General features: G+C 54.5%; 1 protein-coding gene across 13 annotated transcripts in view; it reads right to left on the reverse strand.

The window, feature by feature from the left end:
- The window catches only part of ZNF362 (zinc finger protein 362), a 39,568-nt gene extending 18,033 nt beyond the window's left edge, over positions 1-21,535 (reverse strand). Inside the window, exons 1-6 of one of the 13 annotated variants that reach the window (XM_046010282.1) lie at positions 21,170-21,535; positions 17,941-18,031; positions 7,818-7,943; positions 3,071-3,177; positions 2,245-2,308; positions 1,822-2,068 (exon numbers count right to left, since the gene is read on the reverse strand). In XM_046010282.1, coding sequence (XP_045866238.1) covers positions 1,822-2,068; positions 2,245-2,307 — 310 coding nt within the window. In that variant the 5' untranslated portion in view covers position 2,308; positions 3,071-3,177; positions 7,818-7,943; positions 17,941-18,031; positions 21,170-21,535. Of the gene's footprint in view, positions 1-1,821; positions 2,069-2,244; positions 2,309-3,070; positions 3,178-7,817; positions 7,944-17,940; positions 18,032-20,909; positions 21,146-21,169 lie in introns of those variants that run through there. The other 12 variants (XM_046010236.1, XM_046010244.1, XM_046010220.1 and 9 more) reach the window with 12 other exon arrangements.
- Between the last annotated feature and the right edge of the window lie 5,607 nt (positions 21,536-27,142).

Genomic DNA, 27,142 nt, shown 5'->3' on the forward strand with positions numbered 1-27,142 from the left:
GGTTCGCTCTAGGGAGAAAGAATTTTCTGGTAAAAGGAGATTTTCATACTGCGTCTATCTGCTATCTACTTCATATTATTTGAATTTTTACCTGGTGAATTCATCCATTTTTAAGATCTGTGATTAAAGGATAAAACAAAATAAATTATAGAGAAAACATATGAAAATGATAACAGTAGTAGGACGAAAGCTAATTTTTTCTCTTTTCGGCTTGTCTGCAATCTTTACATTTTCTATAAGGACTATGAATTACCCTTATAATCAAAAAAAGCATTAAAAATGCTCATGGTAGAATGGTGAGTAGGAAAAGTGAGTTGAAGTCATGGGTATAGCCCTACTACAAGCTCAGCAAAACACACACACGCATATTAAAAAATAAACAAAAAAGATGGAAAAGGAAGGAAATGAACCAAAAGGCTTTCCTTAACTGCTGGGTTAGGAGCTGGGGATTATGAGTGCGTTTTTTCCTTAGTTTCTCTCTTTTTTTTTTTTTTCCAAATTTCCCTTAATATGCTTATATTACTTTTTTAATATTACTTTTATAATGAAAAAAATAAATTTAATAAAATCATAATAAGGGGGGGATGTGCAGAGTGTGGCTGGGGCCTCAGGGAGGCTCACTGGGTCCCATAATTCCTGGGCATCTCTGAGAGAAGCGGGGAATGAGGAGAAAGGCAGAGGCGCCTGACTAAAGGCAGAGGTGAGCCAGGGGAGGAACAAAGGCCCGGCTGCAGTGGCCTCCAGAGAAAGCGTGCCCGCCAGGCTCTGAGGTAGACATCAGGCAGCCCAGGCCGCGTGACACCACCTCGGGACTGAGCTCACCTCCTTCCCTACCCCGTGCTTCCTCCTGTCATTCCTGCCCCCTGACCGTGCCTGGGCTCTTCTCTCCGGTCCTCCCTTTTTACCCCTGTGGTCAGCCCAGCACCAAGCCCTGTCCATTCCCCTCCACAACTCTCAGATCTGTCCCCTTCTCCCCGTCCCCAATGCCACTGCCTGATCCAGGCCACCACTCTCCTATAGATCTCCCTGACTCCTTCCCTCTCCCAGCAAGCCAGTCCCCCACCTCGCACCCAGACCCAGCTTTCCAACCCGAATCTGAGCATTTCCCTCCTGTACTTAAAAATCTTCCACGGCTCTGCACTGCTGGAGGGTAAAGTCCAACTGCCCAGCCTGGCCCACAGCGCCCTTCACATCTGGTCTGCTTCCTCTCTAGAGACCAGCTAGAGCCAAGGGTCATTAACACCTGGGCTCTGGAACCACACTGCCTGCCTCTGCCTCCTACTGACTGTGCAACTCTGCCTCGGCTTCCTCATCTATTAAGTGGAGACCTCACGGAGAGAAAGAAATTGTTTCCTAAGTCAAAAACGATCGCGTGTTCAACCTAATATTGTCAGTGCCCACCGCACAGGCTGCTGGGAGTAGTAAGTGACCACTGCTGGCCACACACAGGCGCTCACCTGGAACCAGCTGCCATATTACCAGCGTAAACACCATCATGGTCATCACGGTTTGGCCCTCCCACTGGGGCAGACCTTCCTACTCGTGCTTCCCACCCACACACCCGCTTAGCACATGCTGTTCCCTCCTCCTGGTTCACTCCCCTCGTGAACAGCCAACCTTTCCCCCCGCACACCGGCCCCTTCCCTCACCCACAAGTCTGGTCAGGGCTCTTCTCCGGATTCTGTAAATCCGCGCCCCCACCCCCCTACCCTCAGCGCCCCTCCCTGGTCCCGAAGGTTTAGGGGGCGGAGGTCCTCCCAGGACAAGCGCCACCCCCCCCCCTCCCCGGCCTTCGCCCCGCCCCCTCCCAGCCGGCAGTACCTGTGACGGTGCTGGTGGCCGGCCGCGCGTGCAGCGCCACGTCGGGCTGCGGCACAGCCTGCGGGTGCAGCCCGGGCACCTGCTGCAGCTTGGGCAGCGACATGACGGCCTGGCTGCTCTCGGCCGGCGCCGGTGGCACCAGTAGCGGCTGCTGCGACGAGGCCGACGTGGGCGGCAGGTGGGGCGGCCGGATCTTCTCCGCCATCAGCTGCTCCTTGATCTTGTTAATCAGGACCAGGTTGTCCAGCTGCCGACGGGAGAGGAGAGGCCCTGAGGGGGCTGGGGCTGCATCTGGGCCCCTTCCCCAGGCCGTGGGTCCCCGCGAGCCGGGAGCCCCAAGACCCGCAGGCCAGGCCGAAGCCCCCCGCAAAGCAGAGCAGCTCCAAGAGGGGTTGGGCCGCCAGAGGACGATGCTCGTCTTACCTGGCTGGGCATGGTGGGAGGAGGGGGCCAGAAGTAGGGGTTGTTAAATCGAGGCTCGGCCATCCTGCGGGGAGAGAGCAACTGTCACAAGGACCCTCCCCACCCGCCTGGGGCGAGCCATGCCCACTCAAGTCCGGCCCAGTGTCTGGGACCCCCACCCTCGTGGGACACTCACCCTGCAGCAGAGCAGGCCCCCTCCCAGGCCCAGGCAACCATGTCCCTAGGCTGAAAAGTCAGGAATTCAGTGTCTCCCTCCGTGGGCCCCAGAGGGCAAAGGTCAGAGACAGATCAGCTATGCTCCCAGTCCACCCCTCACCCTGATGCCACAGACCAATCCCCATCCCCCAAAAGGGCCCAAGGCTGTAGAGCCCACCCCATGGACCCATGGATTTCACACAGAAGCCCCCCACCCCACCCCCACTCCCACCAGACAGAGACACACTGGGGAGTCTTGGGGGCAACTTTGTAAACGGCCACAGAACAGAGGCAACTGCCCCACCCAGATCCTGGTCCTTCTGACCTCTGTCCCCTTGAGGTCAGACATCTTCATTGGAACAAGAGGGTAGCCTGGGTCATCAGATATGGCCACTCTGAAGGGCAATCTGGGACTATGGTTTACAGAGACCCAAATGATTACTGCCCTTTGACCCAAAAAATTGTACCTCTGGAAAGCTGTCTTCAAGAAACACGCATGGACGCGTGCAACATTTTACCTGCAAGGATGTGTCAGCACACTCTGCTTAAGGAGCGACTTGGGGAGACCTGCAGCTAGGACAGTTTGGGGCTCTTCACTAGAATTACGTGACCGTCTACTGATGACCCTCACCTCTCGCAAGTTCCATGGCAGGCCTGGGCAATTAGGCCATTCAACCAGGGCAGCGTGAAGGATGGGCCTTCAGAACTATTTTACTCTTCCAGAGGGTTCCAATCTTCCTGCAACCCGAGAGTAAGTCAAGAAGTGACTTACAGGGATACCTGGTGGCTCAGCCAGTTAAGCCTCTACCTTTGGCTCAGGTCAGGATCCCAGAGTCCTGGGCTCGAGTCCCGCATGGGGCTCCTTGCTCGGCAGGGAGCCTTCCTCTCCCTCGGCAGGGAGCCTTCCTCTCCCTCTCCCTGCTTTGCCTGCCACTCCCCCTGTTTGTGCGCACTCTCTCTGATAAATAAATAAAATCTTCTAAAAAAAAAAAAAGTGACTTACAGGGACCATTCTGAACAGAACTGCTCTCCACCAAAATTCTCCTATTGCTTTCTCCCTTAACAGAAATTACTAGCCTAAATACCTACTAGTATTGGTGCTTAAGTGAAACTGTTTATTTTGACAGGCAAGACCAAAGTGAAGTGCCTTCAACCTCTTTTCCTGGTCCTAGAAGCCCAAGGAGCCCCTAGTGGAATTGCAGGCAGAGGGTTTTAGGAGAAAACTCTCAAACAATCTAATCTCAACACTCTTAATAAAGACTTTTGATACAGATTATCCTTATAATCTTTACTTAAAAAAAAGGCACAGGAGGTATTATTATGCCATTTTATAAGTGAAGAAACTGAGGCTTGGAGAGACGGAGAGGGACCTGTCCAAGACGACAGGGCTGGGTGCCAGAGTCAAACTAGAAATCGGATTTGCTCAAGCCTTTTCCTCTGGGGAATTTGCTTTGCAAACCCCAGTCCCTGGTTGAGCCAATAAACCACATGCAAATGGCTGGATACCTACACAAAACCACCTTTGCCTTTCCTTCCCAGCCTGGGGACCGCTTGAAGTTTGAACCTGGCCAGGCTGAGGGTCAGACAGCCCTTGGCCTCTAAGGGCTCTCCTGCTCCCTCTACCCACAGACATCAAGCTGCCCTTCCCTCACAGCCCAACACTAAAAAAACACTTCCTGACTAGAGTTCTCCCTGACTGTTCCAGATCCCTTTCTCAGAAAGACCTCAACACCATAATGACAGTGAGGAGGCTGCCACTTATCAACTGCCTCCCTTGTGCCAGGCACATCGACACTCAAAGACAGGTACTCTTGTCATCCCATTTTATAACTGAAACTCAAGTTCAGAGAGGTAGAGTGACTTGGTCAAGGTCACACAGCATGGAAGTAGAGCTGAGATCCCTGCTCTAATCTGCCTAACTCTAAAGTCCAGCTGATCGGTCCCTTAGCTGTTCAGGGGAAAGGCAAGGCATCCTGACTGCAGGCTCGTGAACATGTCCTGTCTTAGGATACAACGGGCACCGCCCGGGGGGGCAGGCACCCACTCATCCAGCAGCCTCAGGTCCTGCTGTCCACCAGGGAAAGTGTGAAGGGAACGGAGCTGGAGAGCCAGGGAGAAGAGACTCCAGGCTGGGGGGAAGGGAAGACGGGAACTGGATACACCTGTCTCACCCATCTCAGAATCCCCGGCAGCCACGCCGAGAGGTGACCCACAACATGAGTTGCATGACAGAGTGAATAAATGAAGGAAGATGATCAGAACTCAAGACAACCACACACAATGCGGCAATTTTCAAAGCTCTTCTGTGCCCACTGGCATTCTCCTCAGAGCCCCCAGGAAGCAGGGAATAGATTCACCCCCGTTTTGCAGAGGGAAGCACTCTGCTCCAGGCCACAAGGATGGGGAGGCCAAAGGGAGCACCGCACTGTAATGCTGAGCCTCGGCTCTCAGAGACTCAGTGCTCCTCATCTGTGAAATAGGGTGAAACAGGCCGCTCTGCCTCAGGCCTGACATGGCCCAGGGCTCTGCCTACTGCCCCAGCTGTTCTCGGAGTTCTGTGGAGGATACCCTCTCCTCCTCCTCTTCAGCTCAATGCCAAGTTTAGGCTTCCCAAAGGCCCAGCCCGGTCAGGGAGATACGGGGAAGGTGGCCGGCCTACGGTCCCATGGCTGGGGTCGAGCATTCTCTCTGCCACTCGTCAGGTCCCTAGGCCGGCAGGGATGGCCCCTCGACCCGGCTGGACAAACAGGCTCACAGGAGGGAATGGTCTGCCCTGGGTCACTTAATCTGATCCCCATGGTCTCCGCCTAATTTCTCCATGTCCTTCTCTGGCTGGTCCTAAGTAATTTCATGATTCGGTCTGTGCTCCTGGCCCTGGCACATACCTCCTGTGCATCGAAGGCGAGGAAGGTGGGCGGGGGGTGACCATTTGCTGGGTGTCAGGCCCACTGCCAGGTACAGCTCAGGAGTATCTCCAGGGAGGCTCCCAGCCAGCCCGTGGAGGTGGGGGGGGGGGCCCCCTGTGCAACCTGGGGGCCTGCACGACATGGCGGGCCATCACCAGAGGTGAGCCGATAGGGTGGCAAGGACTGGGCGAAGCTGCTCCGACCTTGTCAGAAGGGAGGGGTCTGAAGCAGGAGACTGGTCAGGTGTGTATTTAGGACAGGTGGACAGGGCAGAAGGCCACAGCCCGAGCAGAGGCACGGATGTGTGCAAATACAAAGCAGGTTTGGGTCCATGAGCCCGTCACCTTCGGGCACCAAAAAGAGAGCCAGAGAGGGGAGGTAGTGAGGGACCGGCCAGCCAGTGGGGCGCTGAAGGCCTGCCAAGAATGCTGGTGGGGAGAAGGCATCAGAAGCTCCAAAGTCAAGGGGGACTGAGGTCAGAGGGAGCAGCAGCCTGAGGGCCGGGCCCGGGCAGGGGTGTAGGAGCAAGGTGGGCTGCACCTGCGAGGTCCTGTGGGGACAGGCAGGACAGGTTGCTGGCTGGGCAGGGTGTGTCCACTGGTCTTCAAGCCCCCGAGGGAAGGCGAGACTGCTGTGAGCCTCGAGACACACAGCCCGGACGCTCATGGCAGGGCAAGCGCACTACCGTTTCGTTTTTCTTGCTCCACAAGGTAAAGAAAGTCAGAAAGGTGGAGGAACGAAACACCTAGTGCTGCTTCTGAAAACAGCGGGCCCATCCACCATCTGCCCATCCATTTGCTCTGGATACATCCTATGGGCCATACGGGGTCGAGAGCTGGGGGACCTGAGGCAAAAGGGGGCACCCTGCTGTCTGGGGGCTCCCAGCTAAGTGGAGGAAGGAGACTTGTGACCCACAAGCTTCTGCACGAAAGAACTTCCGCCTGAGCCCTGCTACATGCCACCGAGGACCCTCCAGACCACCTCGTCATGGCTTCGTGCTGCCTGGACCCTCCATGAAACTGTGCCCTGGGTTCCTTATCTTGGTATCTCTCAGAGCTCCCACCCACAAGCTACGCTCCTGTGTCCCACCCACCTCATCCGTGGCTGGCCCACCCGCTCTAGGACTCTAAAGACAGTCCAAGTCCCAAGTCTCCGCTCTCAGACGGGGCCTGTCCCTGGAGCTCCAGGCCCACCTTCCAGCTACCTCCCTTCACCTGTCTGGCAGGCCGCTTGGACTCAGCAAGCCTAAGCTGCACTGGGTCTTCCCCCAAGACATGCGCCTCCTCGAGCCATTCCTGACTGAGGGGGCACCCCCATCTGCCCAGATGCTCCTGCCACAGACACACGTGTCCCTATACCTCCCCACCCTCCCTGCCCAGCTCAGATCCACCACCAGCCACCGCCCCGGGACTGGATTTCCAAATTCTCCCTCGAATCCACCCACTCCTCTCCACGAGTCCTAGCTATGATCACCTCACCTGGACCATGGAACAGCCTGCTTTGTTTAGAGCCCAATGCACCTGGGTTCAAATCTCGGCTCCAACTCACCAGCTGTGTGATCTGCGGCAAATCAGTTGCTCCTGCCCCCCAAGTTAAGGGATGAGCAACCCAGAGCCAGGGGCCTGACCCAGGATGGAGAAAAGGATCAAGGGGGACTTCCCAGTGGAGGTGATGCCTGCTTTGGGTCTTAAAGGATGAGCGGGAGCGAGCCAGGCAACAAAGGAGTGGGGAGCATGGCTGGCAGAAGCAGGAGCCTGAGCAAAGGCCCAGAGGTGAGAAGCGACACGCCGTGTGCAAGGAGCTAAGCGTTCCGGTGTGGACTGGGGGAGGGGACATGAGGCTGGAGCCAGCAGCCAGGGAAAGCTGACAGCATCCTACGCCTGGAGTGTGGACTCAAAGCAATGGGTGATGGGGCAGAATCTGTGGTTTAGAAAGACTCCACTGACTAATGAGTATGGACAGGACTGGAGAGACCAGGGGAAGAGGCAGGAGACACCCATTAGGAGGCCCCTGGAGAAGAGGATGGAGGGGAGAGGCAGGGAGGACCTGAGCTGGGACTCGGAGGAGAGTGATCAAAGAGGCCTGGCTATCCAGTTGGAGCTGGAGACCAAGGAAGCATGCACCTCACCCCCCCCACCGTGTGGCCCAGAAGGACCTCGGGATCCCCCCCACCGACAAACACGGTCACAGGAACATGCAGACAGCCCCACACTCGGACACACGTGACAGACACAGACTTATGGTCCCAAACATGGACAGATGGGGACATGGAGCAGGAACCCACAGCCACTAGGACACGGAGTCACAGGTGGGCGCTGCTGCAGGAGGGTGAGTGCACATGACCTCGGGGACAGACCCAGAAGGAAGCAGGGAGGGCACGCGAGGAAGTTGGGATGAACATAATGCCTTAATCCCCCCCAAAGAACAAACCCCTCATTGACAGATTTCAACCTGGAATCACAGGCTCCTTACCTAGAGTGTCCTTTCCCACTTGGTGAACTTCTACTCATCCTTCAAGACCCAGCTCAAGTGTTCCCTCTTCTACGGAGCTTTCCCTGAACCCCCAGTCAGTCACTTCCTCTGTGTTCCCAACAGCACCTTGTATATGGGAATAACAATAACAATAATAATAAAATGGCAGCTACCGTCAATTTCAACACCCACTACGTGCCAGACACTGTGCTGAGTATGTCATATGCATCACGTCACTGAGTCTTCCCGATGCCCCTGTGAGACGTGCATTTAACAGAAGAGGAAACTGCAGCTCAGAGAGGTTGACCAACTTGCCCAAAGTCACACAGCTAGCAAGTAATGGAGTTAGGACACCACCCAGATCTGGTGCAGCACTACAGGGCCATCACACCCGGTGTGGCTGTTTCCCCGGGTGACTTCCCCGCCAGACTGAGTTCCTCACAGTTACAACTAGTGCTCGTTCACCTTTGCCATTCCGGCACCTGGCCCAACGTGGTCTCGGAAACTCTCTGCAGAATAAAAAAATAAAATAATATCGATTCCCTTTTCTTCAGCACTCACAGTGGGCCAGGAACTTTCTAAGGGGATTTTACAGCCATTATTTTACTATTGCAATAGACCTATGACACAGATGAGGAAACTGAGGCCCAGAGAGGTTAAGTGATGTGCCTGAGGTCCCAGAGCCAAGTCTAGATTTGAACCCAGATCTGCCCATGACCCTTTCCCAGGAAGATGGCCTGAGGGCAGCCTTGTAAGCTCCAAGAGAGGTACTATGAGAGGAGGCACCGAGGAAGGTGCACACCGGGTGGCAGGCCCTGGCCCCTAGGGAGGTCCAGGTACAAACAAACAGACACAAAGAGGACAGGCAGCCCAGGGGAGGGCGGCAGGATGCGGGTCCCCAGACCATCCCACAGGCATTAAAAACTGAGATTTGGGGCGCCTGGGTGGCTCAGTGGGTTAAGCCGCTGCCTTCGGCTCAGGTCGTGATCTCGGGGTCCTGGGATCGAGTCCCGCATCGGGCTCTCTGCTCAGCGGGGAGCCTGCTTCCCTCTCTCTCTCTCTGCCTGCCTCTCTGTCTACTTGTGATCTCTCTCTGTCAAATAAATAAATAAAATCTTAAAAAAAAAAACAAAACTGAGATTTGCCCAGACCCCGTGGCCACAGAGGAATGAGCTCCCAACAAAGCAAATGGGAGAGAGCAGGACCCAAAACTGTCTGGACACTATGATTACGAGGAGGCAAAAATAAAAACCTGCGTCAGAAAAAGCAAGCTGCAGGGAACCACACCCAGGGGGAGGGCTGGGAGAGGTGGCCGGAGCTGATCTGGTTTTTGTCTTTGTTTGTCTGATTTCGCTTCTCTGTAATGTCATTCAGTTGCGTTTATAATGAAAACAATAAATTTATTCTCAAAAAAAAAGACAGAAAATTGTTGGTAGCCCAAGGGCAGGGGGGGAACAGATGGAGGGTCTTGGAGGCATGGCGGCGCAGGTGGAAGCCAGGGTCAGCTGATGGTGGGCACTCAACTGACCGCTGGCTGCCAGGCCCCGCATGGCCCTCTGTCCTCCAGGTTCATACAACCCAGCTAGGCAGCAGGGGTTGTCAGCAAAGGCTACCTGGCAGATGGAACATTGAGCGTGCACTCTGGAGCTGTTTGAGGGTGGGGAAAGGTCTCCACCACCTTCTCTGCCCTGGTCCAAGCCCCCTTTGGCTACTGCAAGAATCCCTTCACTGGTTTCCCTGCCTCTACCCACAGCCCCCGTTCCATTCTCCTATTGCAGTTGCTGTGAGATTTCTAAAATACAAAAGCAGATCACGATATTCACCTCCTTAAAACCTTCCATGGCTCCCTACTTCTCTCCAGACAAGGCCTGGACTCCTTGGGCCTTACATATCAGGCCCCCACTGACCTCTGTGATGTCAGTGATTCCTCCCACCTTACACTCTGCCCAGCCAGCCAGAGAGCTCCCTCAGGGCTCCACTCCCTTTCTTATTTCCTAAACTTCACTCAGGCTACCTCCTCTCCCTGGAACCCTCTATCTTCCCCACTTCACTGGCTAACGCCAAATTATCTTCAAGCTCCAGCCTATGAACCACTTCCTCCTGAAAGCCTTCCAGGACTGCTCCACCTCCACCCTCCTAGGCTGTGTCAGGTGCCTCTCCTCTGTTCCCTTTGTGCCCTGCACATCCATCATCAGCTCACGTATCCCCCTATTTTCTGTCTGTTTCCTTGCCCACCTCCATTGTCAGGCATGCTGTCAGGGCGCAATCACTGCTGAGTAATTTGTCTTTTAAGCCCTGCACAATACCTGATAAACATTTGAAGGAATGAATGAATGCACTAGATGGAGAACTGAAAGGGTCATGGCCTGGATAGAGGAAAGTCCTCTCCCTCATCCTGGCACCATACTATCCCCGGTGTCACTCTGTTCCCTATTTCCTAGATCTAAGCCCTACCTTCCTAAGTGAGCTGAGAAGGGGCTATATGTGCTCCATAAGGACAAACAGACCAAAAAGGATGTTAACAGCTAATAAACACAGAAAATGGCTGTGCTTCCCAGGCAGTGAAAATTAAATGAGCTTCACCTCTTAAAATAGCAACAAGAAAGAAGAAAATGATAATACCCAATGCTAGTGAACGTAAGATGAAACTGGCACTGCTAGCCATTGGTGGGACTGTAAACTGGAACAAACGTTTCTTCCCCCCCACCTCCAAGATTTTATTTCTAAGTAACCTCTCCCCCCAATACAGGGCTTGAACCTACAGCCCTGAGATCAAGAGTCACATACTCTACCTTCTGGGCCAGCCAGGCACCACACAATCATTTCTGAAAACAGTCTGGTAGTAATGTGTCAAGAACTCACACACAAACACACACACAAAATGTTCAGACCTCCTGGCCTTGTGATCCCATTCTTGGTCATCTATCCCTAGAAAATAACCCAAATATAGACAAGGTTTTATGCACAGAGCGGTTTGCTTCAGTGAGGTTTTTTTGTTTTGGTTTGTGTTTGTGGTTTTTTTTTTTTACAGTAACGAAAAACGGAAAGAGCCAAAATTTTAAATAGGAGGATGGCTCTGTCAGTCATGGTACACAGAGACGTGGTCTGCAATCATTAATAGCCAATGTTTACTGGCATTGTCATGACTCAGTCAACACTCATATCAACCTTATCCGGAACTGAAGCAAGGAGAAATTAGGTAATTTGCCCAAAGCCAAGTATGTGCGATGGGAACCCAGAAAGTCAGGCTGCAGAGCCCATGCTTTCCGCCTGACAGTGGATCTGTTAGAAGGAAGGACTGGAACCACCCTGAAGTCGTGTAGAAAATACTCGTGAGGGGCGCCTGGGTGGCTCAGTGGGTTAAGCCTCTGCCTTTGGCTCAGGTCATGATCTCAGGGTCCTGGGATCGAGCCCAACATCCGGCTCTCTGCTCATGGCAGAGCCTGCTTCCCCCTCTCTCTCTGCCTGTCTCTCTGACTACTTGGGATCTCTCTCTCTCTGTCAAATAAATACATAAAATCTTAAAAAAAAAAAAAAGAAAGAAAGAAAATACTCATGATATAGCAGTTGTCAGGGGGATGGGGTGGGGAAGCAGATTTTTAAAAACTGTATGTGTAGACAGGGCAATGACATCTATATAAACATCATTTACTGAGAGGAGGGAAGGAAAAACCGAACGGCTAGCAGTGATGGTGCCTCAGGCTTGGGGTAAGGGCAGAAATGGCAGGTTTGGGTTTACCTCATTTCCCTAGTCTCTGACTTTTCTGCAGGGTAGTTATGTGACTTCCTTAAGGCATATTTTTCATGAAACTAAAGGTTCAGCAAGCTTAAGCCAAGCAGGACAGCCCAGCCCCTGTCCACAGCTCCACGAGGATTCTGGGCTCAGGCCCTGCAGTTTTCCCAGGAGGAGAGAAGAGCTCAGAGAGAGTGGGGGGGGGGGGGGGCTTGCTAAGTCCCACCACGAGCCCTCCAGCCCCACCCCAGACTCCAGCCAGGAGCACAGAGTCAAGAAGGGGCTTCAGAGGGGAGGACCAGGTCAAAGCCTGCCCAGGTCACTCATGCCTCCTTGAAATCTCGCTCAGGTTCCCATCAGTTTGAGGGCACAGTTCCAAATCCCCAGCACAGCACCCAGCGGCCTCTGCCAATGAGGCTCTACAGGCCACATGTATCCCCAGCAAGTACATCCCCACAGCCTCCCCCGCAACCTACCCCCCCGTAGGTCCCCCAAAACAAGTTGCGCTTTCATGCCATCATGCACAGGCACCACAGCCCTGGGGAAGCCTCCTTGCTCACCGGCCCCTCCACAGCTGTATTTGCAGCCTCTTCCCCTGATCACCCCCAGCTTCCTGGATCTCCTCCACCCCAGCCCTGATCCCACTCTGCTAGAACTGCCCGCTTCCTTGTCCACCCAGTCCCCCACGTAGCTGTGAGCTCCCTGAGACTAGGGCTTGGGTCTGGTTCTTAGTTACAACCCCACACCCCAACTTGGCCCCACAGCTCACCCGGCTCTTCCCTAGGTCTCAGCTAAAGGGCACCTTCGAATTCTCTTCCAGCATGCAGTGGACTGCTCTGTCATACACACCCACGGCCTCCTGCTTTCTCTGCTGCCTCTCTATCATGCCTCCAGATAATCCCTCCAGTCGTGACCCACAAGGACAGGGCCACCAATGTGGCCCCAGGGCCAAGCTCTGGCCAGGTAGTAAGTGTTCAGATGTCTACTTCACGCCAGGTGCTCAGTAAACATTCACTAAGAGGGAAGGGCTGTCCCTGAGAGAGAGGAGGGGGTCTATCCACGTGCACCTTACAGACCGAGAAGTTTGCCAGGAGAGCCAGAGGGTAGAGGGACATCCCCAGCAGAGGGGCGGTGTGTGCAAAGACACGGCAAACTGCTAGCTTCCTAGGGTAGCTGAGGGTTCCCAACCATGGTTCCTGCCCCAGAGCGACACGTTGCTGCTGGGGCTCAGCTGAGCTATGGGGTAGGGGTGTTCCTGGGAAGATGAGCTCATCCCACTGAGGGAATGCATGAAGCTTTCACGAAGGTGGGACGTACTAATGGGAGAAAGCAGAGAGGTCAAGAGATGCCAGAGAAGGGCAGGTCAGGGGGTAAAAAGTTCATGTGCCAAGGCCCAGTGGCAGGAAAGCACAAAGCATCACGTTTGGTCAGGTGTGGATATAGTGCAGGGATTTGCAGAAGACGAAGGGAAGGGTGGCTGGGGCAGTTGACCAAGTGCCAGAGTTCTAGGCTATGGTGCTTGGATAAAAGGCCATGGGGGGCCATGGAAGGTCTCTGAGCAGGGGAAGGCCACAGTCAAGGTTTTCAGTAGACAGGACAATATGTGGCCAGAAGGACGGCCTGGAAGTGACAGGCAGGATATGGTCTAAAGGGGAGAAGCTGAGATTTCCCATCTTCCCAGCTTGTGAGACACCCACGTGCTCCAAGTCTGCCTCTCACGATCCCTCTGCCCTCCACATGTCCCTACTCCACGCGGCCCAGAGGGCCGAGCCCCAGCTGCTGGGCCCCACCCCATCCCCAGGACCCAGGCCAGCCTCGGGAGCTTGCTCCTGGGAACTTCCTGTGAGGACCGAGGCTCCCGAGGGTCCTGGATCCAATTAGGCTGAGTTAGAAGGGCAGTTCTCATTGCTAGGGAGGGACTAATTGGAAAGAGGGCTGCTACCCGTGCCCTGGTCAGTGGAAGCTAGGATGCTGCCATTTGCCTCTCTGTCCCTCCCGCTCCCTGTCTCTCCCTTCCCCCACACGAGCCACCCAGAGACACCACCGGCTCTCATTTAGAGAACGGGCCAGGTTACCCTTCTCAGACTGAGAAAGTGTTCTGCAGGCTTTGAACACAAGCCCTTCTCTACTTCCATCTCCCCTGGGGACCCCCAGCTCCCATCCTCACAGCAAAGTCCTTCTGCCAGCATGAAAGGACAAGAAGAAGAGGGACAGAGTACTCGGTTCATGCCAGGCACCTTGGGGAGCATTTCGAAATACAGCACACATTCGGAAAGATGCTAAGAACATAAATGAACAGCTTAATGACTTAGGAAACACAGATCCAGGCACCCAAGAAGCCCTTACCCGATGCCCCTTCTGCCAGTCCCCGAGGCTCCCACTCTCCTGGCTTCTTCCCTAATCTCTTCCTTGTTTGGAGTCAGGAATGAGGCTCCCACCCAGTCACGACAGCTGGTGAGGGCAGAGGAAACTCAAACCCACTGCTACCAGCTTGCTGTGGGACCCTTAGCAAGTCCCTTTCCTCTCTGGGCCATTGCTCCTTCCTCTATACTTTCTTTCTTTCTTTCTTTTTTAAGGCAGGCTCCACACCTAGTGCAGAGCCCAAGGCGGGGCTTGAACTCATGACCCTGAGATCAAGACCCGAGCTGAGACCAAGAGCCAGATGTTTGACTGAGCCACGCAGGCGCCCTGCTTCTTCCCCTAAACCAGCTGCAACTAGGGCACCTGGGTGGCTCAGTGGGTTGAGCATCTGCCTCTGGCTCAGGTCATGGGGACTGAGCCCCACGCTGGGCTCTCGAGCCAGGTCTGCTTCTCCCTCTCCTTCTGTCACTCCCCCTGCTTGTGCTCACGCACACTCTCTGCCAAATAAATAAGTAAAACCTTTAAAAAAAGAAAGAAAGAAAGAAAAAAACAGTTGCAGCTCAATCACAGCCCGGGCTCCTGGACCTCTGAGGGACAAAGTGGCAAATCAGGGGTTAAAAGTACAGTTTCTGTAAAAGAGAGTCCAGGTCAAAGCCCCAGTTCACCCTTGGGACTGTTCCCCAACAGAGGACAGCAATGCTGTCCCCACAGCACTGGCTTTTGGAGTAACTAAGTCAAGTCTGGAGAGCAGTGCCTGGTGCAGGAAGGACTCTGGAAGCCTTAGCTGCTGTTCTGTTAGAAGGTTCTCTCAGGCATGGGGTAGCCCTTCCCAACATTCCAAAGACCCACAGGGAAATCTGGCCAGCCAGGGAGGTTAACTGGGCTGGGGGCAGGGGGACACAGCAGCTCCGGGAGGCTTTCAGGACCCACAGGGGCTGCTCCCTGACTGCTAGAGAGCCAAGTCTGGGATTAAGTCCAAAAGGGAGAGCCAACTGCCGAACCCCGGCTCTGGCCTGGCCCCCCAGGAGCTTTCTAGACAGGTCCTAGAGGTCGGGGGGCTGGGAACCCCTGGCAGGTGGTCATAGCCGGTTCTCACGCTGTATGCACCTCAGAACCCTGACGGGGGTGAGTAGGGGGAGTAGGCAGGCAGCCTGCAGGGCAGGTCAGACAGAGCTGAGGACCAGGGTGGAGGCCGGCAGACAGAGTGGGCCCTGAGCAGGGCAAGTCAGCAATGGGAAGGTTGGGCTGGTCAGAGAGAGGAGTGGGGAGGGCCTGGGGTGCACATGTGGGGAGGAGTAAAAACAGGTCACAGAAGACCTACCAGTGGCCTGGCCTGGCCAGACCAGACCCACTTTCCCCTCCCCCAGGTCTCGGGGTTATCACTTTCTCCATGTTCCTTGATTTCCTGCCTCACTGTCTTTGCCCGGGCTGTACCCTCTGCCCAGATGGCCCTTCACCTGGAAAACGTCACAGTTCGGATGATCAGTTCCTCCCAGAAGCACCCCAGCCCTATGTGCACCTTGATCCTTACTCGTTAGGGTAAACCCAACACCAAGAAGCTATATGGAAGCCGTCACAGAAAAGTTTCTCCTTCCTCGCACTGACCAAAGCCTGCAATCAGTCATCATTCGTGGGCTCCTCTGTGGAATGTCTGTCTCCCGGAGGAGGGTAGGGGCTCCATCAACTTTCTCACCTCTGTCTGCAGCCCCGAGCCTGCAGCCTGATACAGAGTAAATGCTCCGGAAACACCATCAAAAGCAGGCGAGCAGCAGAGCTCTGGCCGGGTGTGGACACACACGCGAGTGCAAGGGCAGACTTGAGAGATCATGCGCGAGGCCCAGGATGGGAGGCTATGTCCTCGTGGGTGGAAATGAACGTGTGTGTGTAAGTTGTAACTCCCGTGTAAGGCATGCATGTGCACACGTATGCCTGCGTGCAGACGAGAAAGCAGGCGTGCGCCTGAGTGTGCGTGGACACGAGCACTGTTAAGGTGTGTGTGGCCTTGGACAAGCCCTGCTCCTCTCCCCTCCTGCTTTATTCCCCCAGTGGACAAGTGAGGTTTGCCTGGATAGTCTCTGAGCTCTACCGACAGAGACAGGCTTTCCTGAGGCTCCACGGAGAGAGAATGGTCCTCTGTCCCCAAGTGCTCCAGCACCAGGCGAGCACCCAGCACAGGGCTCCGGGGATTGGAGGAGCACGCAGCGCGTGCTCTGGACACACTCATTCACTGACTGACTCACACGTTCGGCGCCACGCACCAAGGCTGCCTGCCCTTCGAGCGGCTCACGACCCAGTGGGGAGAAAAAGGCTATGGAAGCCATGAAACCACAAGGTCAAAAGCACCAGGAATCTACGAACATCATTCCCTAAGTGTTACTCACAGGGCAAGTGCGGCACTTTACATTGTGAAGAAACTCTTTCCGACAATGACAACCGTCTGACAAGAAGACAGGCGGGGAGCCTGGGGAGAAGGGAACTCCCCACCACCCTGGCTGAGATCAGAGGCCCTTTTGTCAAGGATGTGGGAAGGGGATTCCTTCTCTGTGCAGGAGTCGGTTGAGGTTGGGTTTCCCCTCCACGGCTGTGGGATTCTAAGGAGTCCCAGAGTGCCAGGTTCGAGTCCTGCCATGCCCCTGATGAGCTCTGTGAACTGAGGCAAGTTACCTAATCCCTCTGTACCTCAATTTCCTCATCTGTAAAATGGAAGGGGGATGAAAACAATGGGAATTCAGTATGTTAACGTTTATAAAGTCTTTTGGAACATGGCCTGACACAAAGTACTCGGTGCTGGTCCCTTCTGTAAGCTTCCAAATCCCAGATCAGACCATACGAAGACTCCAAGCGTCAAAGGTCCTGAGGTGGAAAGCTCTTCAGATGCTAAGGGTCTGAGGTTGGAAGAGACTGTGATTCTTAGAGGCCATGATTTAATCATCTCGTTATTTCCTAACCATAGCCTAGAGCCTCCCGGGGGAGGAGAGGACAGAGCTTAGGGTTCCTTCATCTCCCAGGCACTGCCCTGCAGCCAGGGTCAGTGCCACCCCAGCTCCACGAAAGCCCTTGCCAGGCGGAGCCGGAACCACCTGTCCACTAGCCCACATGAGGTGGAAGCAGGTTCAGCAGTGCAGACAGGCACGAAACGCAAATAAACAAATCGATGAGAAAGCTCCGGATACCGATAAGAACCGCAAGGGAAAGTAGAAAGGGCACTGACGTGACCAGGTCACAAGTGCGGGAAGCTATCCCAGGGCAAGTGGTCAGGGAAGCCCCCCGGTGGAGGCGACCTGAGTGGAAACCGGTGAAACAAGAACATGCTAGCCATGCACACATCTAGGGGGAGAGAGCTCCAGGTCGGGGATATGCAAGGGCCCCACCAACAATCCGTACATTCAAGGTGCAGAAAGCAGCTGCTGGAGCTGGAGGGGGTGAGCCTGGGGGTGCAGGCAGGGGAGCGGAGGGGCGGGTAGGCCCAGCTGGACCATAAGGGGCCCCTGTAGGCTCCGCAAAGGACTTTGGGTTTTTGTTCCTCGAAATGCCCTGGAAACATCTGAAGAATTTCAGCAGGGGAATGACAAGCCAGGGCTGGGCTTCCAGGGTTCCCAGATCACTTGGCTCACCCTGAAAATATCATGATGGTTTTCAAAACTCAAGGTGGGGGCTAGGGTGGTGACCAACATTCCTTATCGTTCAGTTGGTATATTCTGAGCTCCTATCACAAGCCTGGTCAGGGCTCTTGTTATCCCACGGGCTCTTGTTATCAACCCCCCAAGCCCACAAGAGATTCGCAGTGTACCCATTTTAAAGATCAAGAAACTGAGGTTCAAAAAAGGGAAGAACGCGCCCAAAGTGATATAAGCCATGTACCACCTGGTGCAAACTGTGAAGTCCAATCCACAAATGGGACTTGGTCCCGGGACCCGGATCTACCACCATGACCATCTGTGGAACTAACTCTCTAGTATTTTCAAACCAAGACTCCCCTGTGACACATGCAGGCAGCCACAAATACTGCCCTGGCTGTGCCCCTCCTACCTGCAGTCTTTTTCCCTGCTGGCTTCAGAGTGCAGGAGGACTGTCCTTGTATCTCATGTGGCTGTCCAGCCCGTGCTGGGTGAACTGGAGTCTGGATGGATGGAAGGACAGAGGGATGGATGACTGAAATGGCTAACCACTAAACTAACAAAAGGACAACGAAAAGAATAAAGGAATGATCTAGAAAGCCAATGAATGAATAACTGATGGCTAGTTAGAAGAAGAAAGGGAGGAAGGAAGGAAGGACGGAAGGAAGGAAAGAAGGGGGTGGGGGAAGGACTCTGCTTTACAGAGAGGCAGGGCAAGAAAGTGTCTGCCCAGAGAAGGATGCGCCAGGTCGGCTTCAGACCTCACCCACACACCAGCTTCCTCTCCACCTGGGGCCATCTTGCCTCCATATCCCAAGCCCGCAGATAGCCTATTTCTCAACATCTCAGACAAACCCATGTCTCTGTGAGGTGTTGGCCACTGTAGCACCCACTAACCCATCACCATTCACCAGCAGCAGCAGCAGCAATCACTGCTCCCCAGGGTTCAGTGGAGCCTAGCGGAGGGCAGAGTGGTTCACTCTCCCTCTGAGTTTCTTGTAGAGGAAGGGACACAGGAGACCAGGGCTCTGGTCCTAGCTGGGACCCAAACTGCTGGGTGACTTCAAGCCAGTGGCTTCCCCTCTCTGAGCCCAGAGAGCCCTCTCAGGGCCTTTTCAGTTAAGATATTCTACAGGGTTGGGGCCTCTGGATTTTACACAGTGCCTGGGTCAGCAGGAAGAATTAGAGAGCCCAAACACCAGAAGGTGGGGAAAAGCCCTATCTATAAGCATCAAAGTCCACCTAGAAAAAGGCCTGGACAAGGAGTTGGGGGGCTTGTGTTTAAGTCTTCCTCTGCCACTGCTCAACCTCTCCAAACCTCAGTTTCCGAAATTTTGAAATGGAGTTAAATATCCCCACCTCAACAATTTCACCACAAGCAAGTTTCTGGGGGAGGCTGATGGGGTAATAAGCACGCACTCCAATAGGCAAACTGTATTCCATTCACAAGGAAGGATTATGCTGACCGGGGTAGGAGCAGTGAAGGGGAACATGCTATCCCATTCCAGTCCACTTCTGTCCAGAAAGACTCTTCTAGGAGTCAGGGCCTCCACAGAGAACAGTGGAGAGAGCCCAGAAGTGGGAGTCTGAACATCAGAGTTCCTAGCTTAGCTCTCCTTCTAACAAGCAGTGTGACTTTAGGCAAATCACTTCCCCTCTCTGGACCTGTTTCTGCATCTGAAAAATACCTAGCTTGGTACTCTCTGGCCCAGGCATGCCAAGTTCTGCAGCCCTGAACCCTTAAAGCCCACCCTTCAATCCCTGACTCTGCTCTCAGGAAGCTCACATTGTCCTTTGGAGCCAGGATACAAACCTGGAGTGAGACAAGAGGGTCTCCCTTCCAGGAGATGCTGGGACAGGGGCTAGAAGGGCTCAGGGTCCTCCCAGGACAAACCTTCCCAAAGAGGTAAAGAAAGACCAGGCCCAACCTGCCTGGTGCCTTGGACAGCGCCTGCCACTCCAGACCTTTGGGCCTGGTCCTAAGACCCTCCTGCAGCCTTCAAAGCCAGCAGGCTCTGACCCGTCCAGCAAGATACTTCAATAACTTTACCCAAGTACAAACTGCCTCCAACAGAGGAGCCTTCAGGGTGCGGGCAGGAATAGTAGAAAAGGGTAGAAGGGCACCACTATGGAGAGGCTCAGACTAGCAAACCCATGCCCCTCCCCAACCTTCTCTTCCCCCTCCCCTCAGACAAGACCCACTGGGGCCCCTAGCCTGCACCCTGACAAAAGCCCACCACCCAAGGGCATCTGCCACCAGATGCCACCTCCAGAGGCCAGGAGGCCCACCAGATCAAAGAAGGGGCTCTCCAACTGCCAACCGCCAAACACACACACACATTTGCCAGAGGGCTCCAGAAGCCACCCCAAGGCCCAGGGCATGATTCCCGCCTACAGGGGCCAACCCCCTCACACCCCGGCCACCCATGAAGGAAACAGCACCCCCCCCCTCCCCACACACACACTGCTCCAGGGCAGGGCAGGGGAGAGCAGAATTATTTCCTCATGCCCGGGGTCTGAGCTGAAAACCGTGGGCCGGCTCAGAGCCCCTACTGCCAGCCCTCTCTCCCAAATCTGAGGGTCTAGTTCCTTACAATGCCATTTTAATAGAGCCTTTTCCAAAAGACATTTCCTGGTCCCCCCAAGTCCCCATCGCCAACCCTCCACGTGCCCCCCGCAGCTCTGAGGAAACCGGCAGTTAACTTTTTCCCAAAAATCCTGCAAATGCGGCTGGCTGGGGGGAGAAATGGGCCCCGAGATCCTTTCGCGGCATTTCACCGCCTTCCAAAAAAAAAAAAAAAGAAAAAAGAAAAAAAGAAAAAGAAAAAAGAAAAAAAAAGAGCTTAAAAAAAAAAGAAAAGAAAACTTTTGGAGTTAACTTTAAATTCCCAACCCTCCCCCCCAAATCACCCAGCGGCTTCCTTTTTTTTTTTTTCTTTAAAGTGCAATTGCATTGTGTCTCACCTCCCCGAAAGGCTCGCGGCTCTCGCCAAAGAAAAGGAAAAAAAGCCAACCCTTCGGGTGCCCCCTCTGCTTCCAGCCGCCTCTCCCACATTCTCAGACAGTTTTATTAAAATTTTCAGACAAAAGAAAAACAAAAATGGCAGCCTGGCTTATTTTTAAAACAGGACAGGGACGCCATATTCTGCAGATCTGCAAAAAAGGGGAGAAATCCGGCACTGGCCGCTCCACCGGGCCGGCTGCAAAGTGCGCGAACCGCGCCGTTTGCAATCCGTTTATTTGCATTAAGCCCCATGAATCATTGTTTACCGGAGAATTGCAGCAGGTTTGAATAGCCCGGCTTAAGAAAACACACACAGAGACACACACACGCACACAGACACACACACACACGCACACGCACACACTCGGAGAGCAGACCTAGACACGCCGCCGGAGACACTTCCTACCCGCGCGCCGTCGCCGCCGCCGCCGCCGCCGCCGCCGCTGCTGCTCCGGGCCGGGCCCGAGGCGCAGGCGGCCCCGGGCCCTCGGAGCGCCCCGGCCCGCGCTGACAGCGCCCGCGCCCGGCCCGCGCCCCCGCCCGAAACTCGGCGCAACTTTCCCGCGGGCGGGCGCTCGGGCGGGCGCCCGCCGCAGCCGCCGGGCCCGCTCCCCGCGCGCCCCGGGCCCGCACGGACCTGGCTGTGCTGGCGGCGGCTCCGGGACGCGGCCGCAGCCCCGCGCCCGGCGGCCCTTGCAGGGCCGGGCTGGGGCTCCGGCTCCGGGCTCCGGCTCGGGCTCCGGCTCGGTGCGGAGCCGCGCGCAAACCTTCCGGGTCGCCTGCTGTTCACTTCTGGGTTCTGCAAGCGCCGAGGCGGCGGCGGCGGCGGCGGCGGCGGCGGCGGCAGGAGGCTGGGTCTGCAGCGCCGCGCGGCCCCCCGTGCGCTCGGCGAGCCCCCGCGCCAGGCGCCCGGCTCCGGGGGGGAGGGGGGGCCGCGTCGGGCCCCCGCCTCTCCGGCTGCGCAGCCCGTCCGGCCCCGGGGGCTCCCGCGAGTGGGCAGCGCCGGGCGCGGGCGACGGCGCGCGAGGGGAGGGGGCCGGGCGCGGGGCGGGGGGCGGGGGCGGGCCGCGCGCTGGGGGCCCCACTTGGGCCCCGGGGCCTCGTCTCGCGCTCACCGCCGCCGTCGCCGCCGCCGCCGCCTGGCAAAGTTGCGCCGCGCCCCCCGCCCGCGCCGCGCCCGAGGCAGAGCCACAAAGGAACTCCTCGCCCCCCTCCGCCCGCCCGAGCCGCGCGGGGAGGGCACCGGCGCCGGGCCCTAGGCCAGCCCCTTCCCCAGCGCGGGGGCTCCCGGGGCCCCGGCGGCCGCGGCCATTGTCCCGCCCAGGCCCGGCCGCCGCCTCGCCGCCCCCTCCCCGCGGCGATGGCGGGCTGGGGACCCGGGTCCGGCGGGACCGGGCTGCCCTTGGGGTGGGGTTGGGGGGGTGTCCTGCGCAGACGGCAGGCAGGAGGGGACCCCCGGAATGGGTCCCCACACCTGGTAACCAACGACCGTGTTCAAAAATCCAGGCTGAGATTTTTGTTGTTGTTGTTAAGGCGAGGACATGGAGATGGGGGCAGAAGTTTGTACTGGCCAGGCCACCCCTCCCTCTGTAGGCTCCGGGCGTCCCTGGCCCTAGGCCCGAGCCCCTAAAGGGTGGAGCCGCCTAAGGCTGTCAGCGGCTCCTCTCGCAGAGTCTATCAGAGGTGGCACCGGCTGTCCCCCAGCTCCAGACCTCAGAGCCATCTGCGTGTGACTCCTCCTCCCGCCTCACCCTCCCCAGCCAATCAGTCACCAAGTCCTTCGGTTTCGGCCTCCCGGGCTGTGTCCGCTTCCAAACTTCACTTCTACCTGAGGAGGCGGCCCGTCCCTGGGTCCTTTCACTGACTCAGACTTCTGTGACACTCACTGCCACCCAGCCTCTAGGCCAGAAGAATCCAGGCTGGCATTACCCTCAGGGAGTTCCCAGTCCCCAGGGAAGGACACACACACACACACACACACACACACACACACACACACACACACACGCAGGCACACATACATAATCACCTGCCAGTGTTTGCTGGTCCTCCCGGAAGCATTCCCCAATTGGGTAAATAGTGATTGAGGACCTACGATCCCACGCTGTGCTGATTGGCTGAAAACCCAGCTATGAACAAGTTGCACGAAGTTCCTGCCCCCATGGGGAGTCCAGTCTCGCACAGGACGTCGAGACTGCGAGCGACTGGAAGAAAGGGCCTACTTAGGCCATTTGCTTTCAAGCCCCAAGCACAGCGCCAGCACAGAGCGGGGCACAAATCGTAGTGTGGCCGGAATTAGCTGGGATTACAAAGCACAAAAAGGGGCAGGGAGGGGAGCGGTGGGGAGGACACAGAGAGGAGGCCACTCTTCTCTGGGGGTGGAGAAGGGCTTCGGAAATTGGATCTGGGGTGAGCCAGGTGAGGAAGTTTCCCCTCCAGTTTCTAGGGGATGGTAAAAGTATTAACCCCCTGTTGAGAAGTTCAGTGAGATAAAAATAAATGGGAAAGGAGACAAATCTTTCTTGCAAAAGAATTCAAAATAATTTATGGAGATATTCAAGGAGGAGGAGCAAACTCTAGGCTCTTTAGGCATGGGCTGCGCCTAATGACTTTCTTCCAAAGTGTACAGTACAGAAAGGGAGGGCAAAAAGAGTAACTTCACAGGGAGGAAACCTGACAGCTACTACCTCAGCTGGGGGATCAAGGCTAACACCAACAGTCACAAACCATGTTTTCAGTAGGTACCTGATATTATGTGATATTGATATTGTGTGAATTGATATTATGTGATAAAAGTGGCACTTTACCTCTAAGGTCTTTCTCCCCATAACCTACAACTCCAGTCTTGTCATGAGAAAAACATCAGACCAATTCAAATGGTGGAACAACTTAAAGAATGCTCAACCAGTACTCATCAAAACTGTCGAGGTCATCACAAAGTAAGTCTGAGACCCTGTTAAAGCCCAGAGGAGCCTACAGAGACGGAACAGCTCAATATACTGTGGTAGCCTACGTAGGATCTTGGATCAGAAAAAAAGACATTAGGCAAAAACTAAGGAAATCTTAATAAACTACAGATTTAATTAATAATAATGCATCAATAAAATATTCATCAGTAAGTATAACAAAATATAACAAATGCACTAACTTAAGATGTTACCAATAGGGAAAACTGGGGGAAGGATATTTGGGGATTCTCTGTAGTATCTGCTCCATTTTTCTGTAAATCTAAAACTGTTCCAATAAAGTCTACTACTAAGAAAAAAAAATCCTAAAAAAAGTATACTAACCCACATCATTGTTGATGTTGTTGTACAATGTAATGATGCTTGACCCAGCATCTAGCACATTCTAAGGGCCCAACAAATGTTATTATGTTACTACTATCACCATCACTGTAATTATAGGTGCTTGGAATACGCATGTAAAACCACTGGAGTTTAGAATGGAGAGGGTGATGGGAGACAGAATCCTGAATTTGATTGCTGAGCTGGGGTATTTATAAGGGATTATGGGCAGAAGGTACCACAGTGTGGTCCCTCTCTGCCTCACTAACCTCCTTTCTAACCACGTGGAAAGCTATGCTCCAGCCAGTCAAGGTGGGGTGCCATCGTGGACCTGGCCATCTCCCTTCTAAGGACTTTGCACCTACTGCTATTCACGTCTGCCTGGGACCTTCGGTCCTTTTCTCCCCATCTCTTAAGTCTCTGTAGAACACCCACTTGTCAAGGCTTGGCTCAAACATCACTTCCTCCCTGAAGCTGTTTTAGATCCTCTGCATGGAAAGAGGTACTTTCCATGGGTTCCCAATACACCATGGTCCTCTGGCCATACTGCTGGCAAAGCACATATCATGATGCATTAGAGTAAATGTTTGCTGAATGGACGGACAAATGAATGGTGTAGACTATAAGTCTGCTCTCATCCTCTCCAATTCTTCAAGTCCTCATTCTTTTCCAGGAAGCCCTCCATGACTGCTCTAACCAAGAGCTCCCTCCATCTTCTTTAACTTCTACAGTTTAGCCCCTGGTTATACTCTAACTGTTGTATGTGTAATTATCTGTCCCTCGGATAAGAATAAATTCTTTGAGGAAGAAACCATGTCTTCCATGTTCTGTTTTCACTCATTCACTCATTTAACAAGTATTTACAAAGCACGTCTTCTGCGTCACAGACACCGGAAAGGCAGTGAATTAGATCCAGGCCCTGCTCTGATAGAGCATGTTAGGACTGTGAATTAGTCAACATAAACCAGATTCTGCTGCAGAAACAAAGAACTCTGGAACCTCAGGGACATAACACGAGAGTCTTACCGTTTCTTTCTCGCTTGTGCCACATGCCCATCCTGGGTCCTCTACTCTAGTGGCTCAGAGAACTTGGCTGATGAGTTCCTACCATCTTGAAGCTGCACCCACCGAAGGAAATGCATGCCCTTTTTAGTTCCCACAGCAGAACGGCAGAAGGAGACTGCAAAATCCCAGCACGGTAGTAGACCCCTTCAGCAGGGAGGGGGAATGCGCACCGCCTCTCCTCACTATTGGCCAAGACAAGTCACGTGGTCCTGCCCAACCACAAGGGAGGCGAGGAGGGGCAGCATTCTCTGAAAGGAGAAGAGAAGTGGATGTTAATTTCAGGAGGCAGAATTTAACAAATAGTCACTCAGATAATTATTTGTCTCCCAAGAACTGCGAAAGAGAGCTTTGAGATGTCCCGGGAGTGTATAAGAGAAGCTCGGCGGGGAGCTTCTCAGAGGAAGGGACCTGGAAGCTGAGACCAGGGAAGAGATGGGACAAGAGCATTTCTGGTGGAGAGAACTGTGTATGGAGGTTCTGGGGCCGTACTGAAGGGCCACAAAGGACCATAGAATGGGATTGAAATGGAGAGGACTTGTGAAGTGACCCTCTGGGCTGGACGTCCCAGGGGCTCCTTGGCAAGGATTTAGCTTGAGAATAAGAGGAAGTCATGAGGAGACAGGCGTTAGGCAGAGACGTGATGTGATCACATTTCATTTCAAAGCGTTAATGTGGCTGCTGGGGAAAGAATGGACTGGAATAGGCAAAGCAGAATACCAGGGAGGCCAACAGGGAGACTTTCAGGGTCTCCCAGGTGAAGAGTGGTGGTGGCGTTAGCAGAAGTGGAAAGAAGTGGACGAGTGTGGGACATGTTAAGGACTTGGTGGCTGCTATAGGGAGTTACAAAGCAGGGGATGTCCAGGCAACTCCTGGGCCCCGTAACTCCTGTCACATGAAGCACAAGGTGGGTTTCCTAACATTACACCCCCAGCTTGCTCACAGTGGGACCTTAATGCCAAGAGATTTCCATCTTTCTCTCTTTGCCCTCTGCTCAACTAGTCACCTCTTCATTCTCCCCACGGGGTATACCTCCCGTCAGAACTAAACCAACTTCAAACATCAACACAAGCACTTTTTTTTTTTTTTTTTTTTTAGAGAGAGGAGGAAGCAGGCTCCCAGCCAAGCAGAGAGCCTGATGCGGGGCTCGATCCCAGGACCCTGGGATCATGACCTGAGCCGAAGGCAGAGGCTTTAACCTGCTGAGCCACCCAGGCGCCCCAACACAAGCACTTTTTAATAGGAGCCCTGGGAGGCTGACGGGGATGTTATCCCCCATTTCACAGGGGGAAAAACTGAGGCACAGGAAGGAAAATAGTGGCTAGGTCTTGGGGCCTGGCCTAGGCTGAGATCTTCCAACCCAGGGTCCAGAGCCCCTGGTGCATGGTGAGCGTTATGGGCTGTTAGCTGAGAGACTGAATGAGTAAGTATGTGAGCTCTCTGTCCATTCACCCTCTTCGCCTTTGTTCATTTTGCTCCCCTCAAGGAGGCCATGGAGTTTAAGACGATAGATTAGGTTCTAGAGTCCAGTTGGAGCAGGGTTGAACCTTGGCTTGTCACTTACCAGCTGCTAATTTCAGGCAAGCTTCTTCCTCTCTCCGAGCCTCCCTTTTCTCCTGTGCAAACGGCGTGATGACACCTACTTCGCGGGCCAAGCATATAGGAGATCACATGTGAAACCATGGCACTGCGGCTTCCTGTACATCGGGGACCCAGCCCGACCCCACCTCCCCTGGGAAATCTTCCCTGAGAACACAAGCCCACTCTTCCCAAGCTCTTCGGTCTATACCGTCCAAGGTATCACGAGGAGAAGGTTGTTTAAATCCCAAACTGGCCCCTCCGCCTTGTTAAGGTAGTATTATAACTCACACTGTTGGGGAAACCACATTTCTCTCTGCCATCCATTCCCTTTGGGGTGGGGGGATGTGGAATGGGGAAGGAAAAACTTCTGCTCCCTCCAGAGAGACTCGGAGTATTTGGGGGTTATTAATGAGCAGAGCTATTAATGGAGGTTCAGATACACCAACATTGTCCAGGAGCTGAGAGAGAGATGGAGACCTAAATTGCTCTACACGATGAAATGACAGTGACTGTGGTCCCCAAGTGTGTCTGTTCACGGTCTGACCTCCAAAAGCCTCCATGTTCAATCAGGACCACTTTCGCCCCTGGCCACTGGGCTCCAGCCGTGCAGGCCTCTTGTGAGCTCATGGAAGGCATGCTCATTCCTGTTGTCACACGGCCTTTGCAGTACCCTTCTCTTA

This window comes from Meles meles, chromosome 1, assembly GCF_922984935.1.
Source record: "Meles meles chromosome 1, mMelMel3.1 paternal haplotype, whole genome shotgun sequence".
NCBI lineage: Eukaryota > Metazoa > Chordata > Mammalia > Carnivora > Mustelidae > Meles > Meles meles.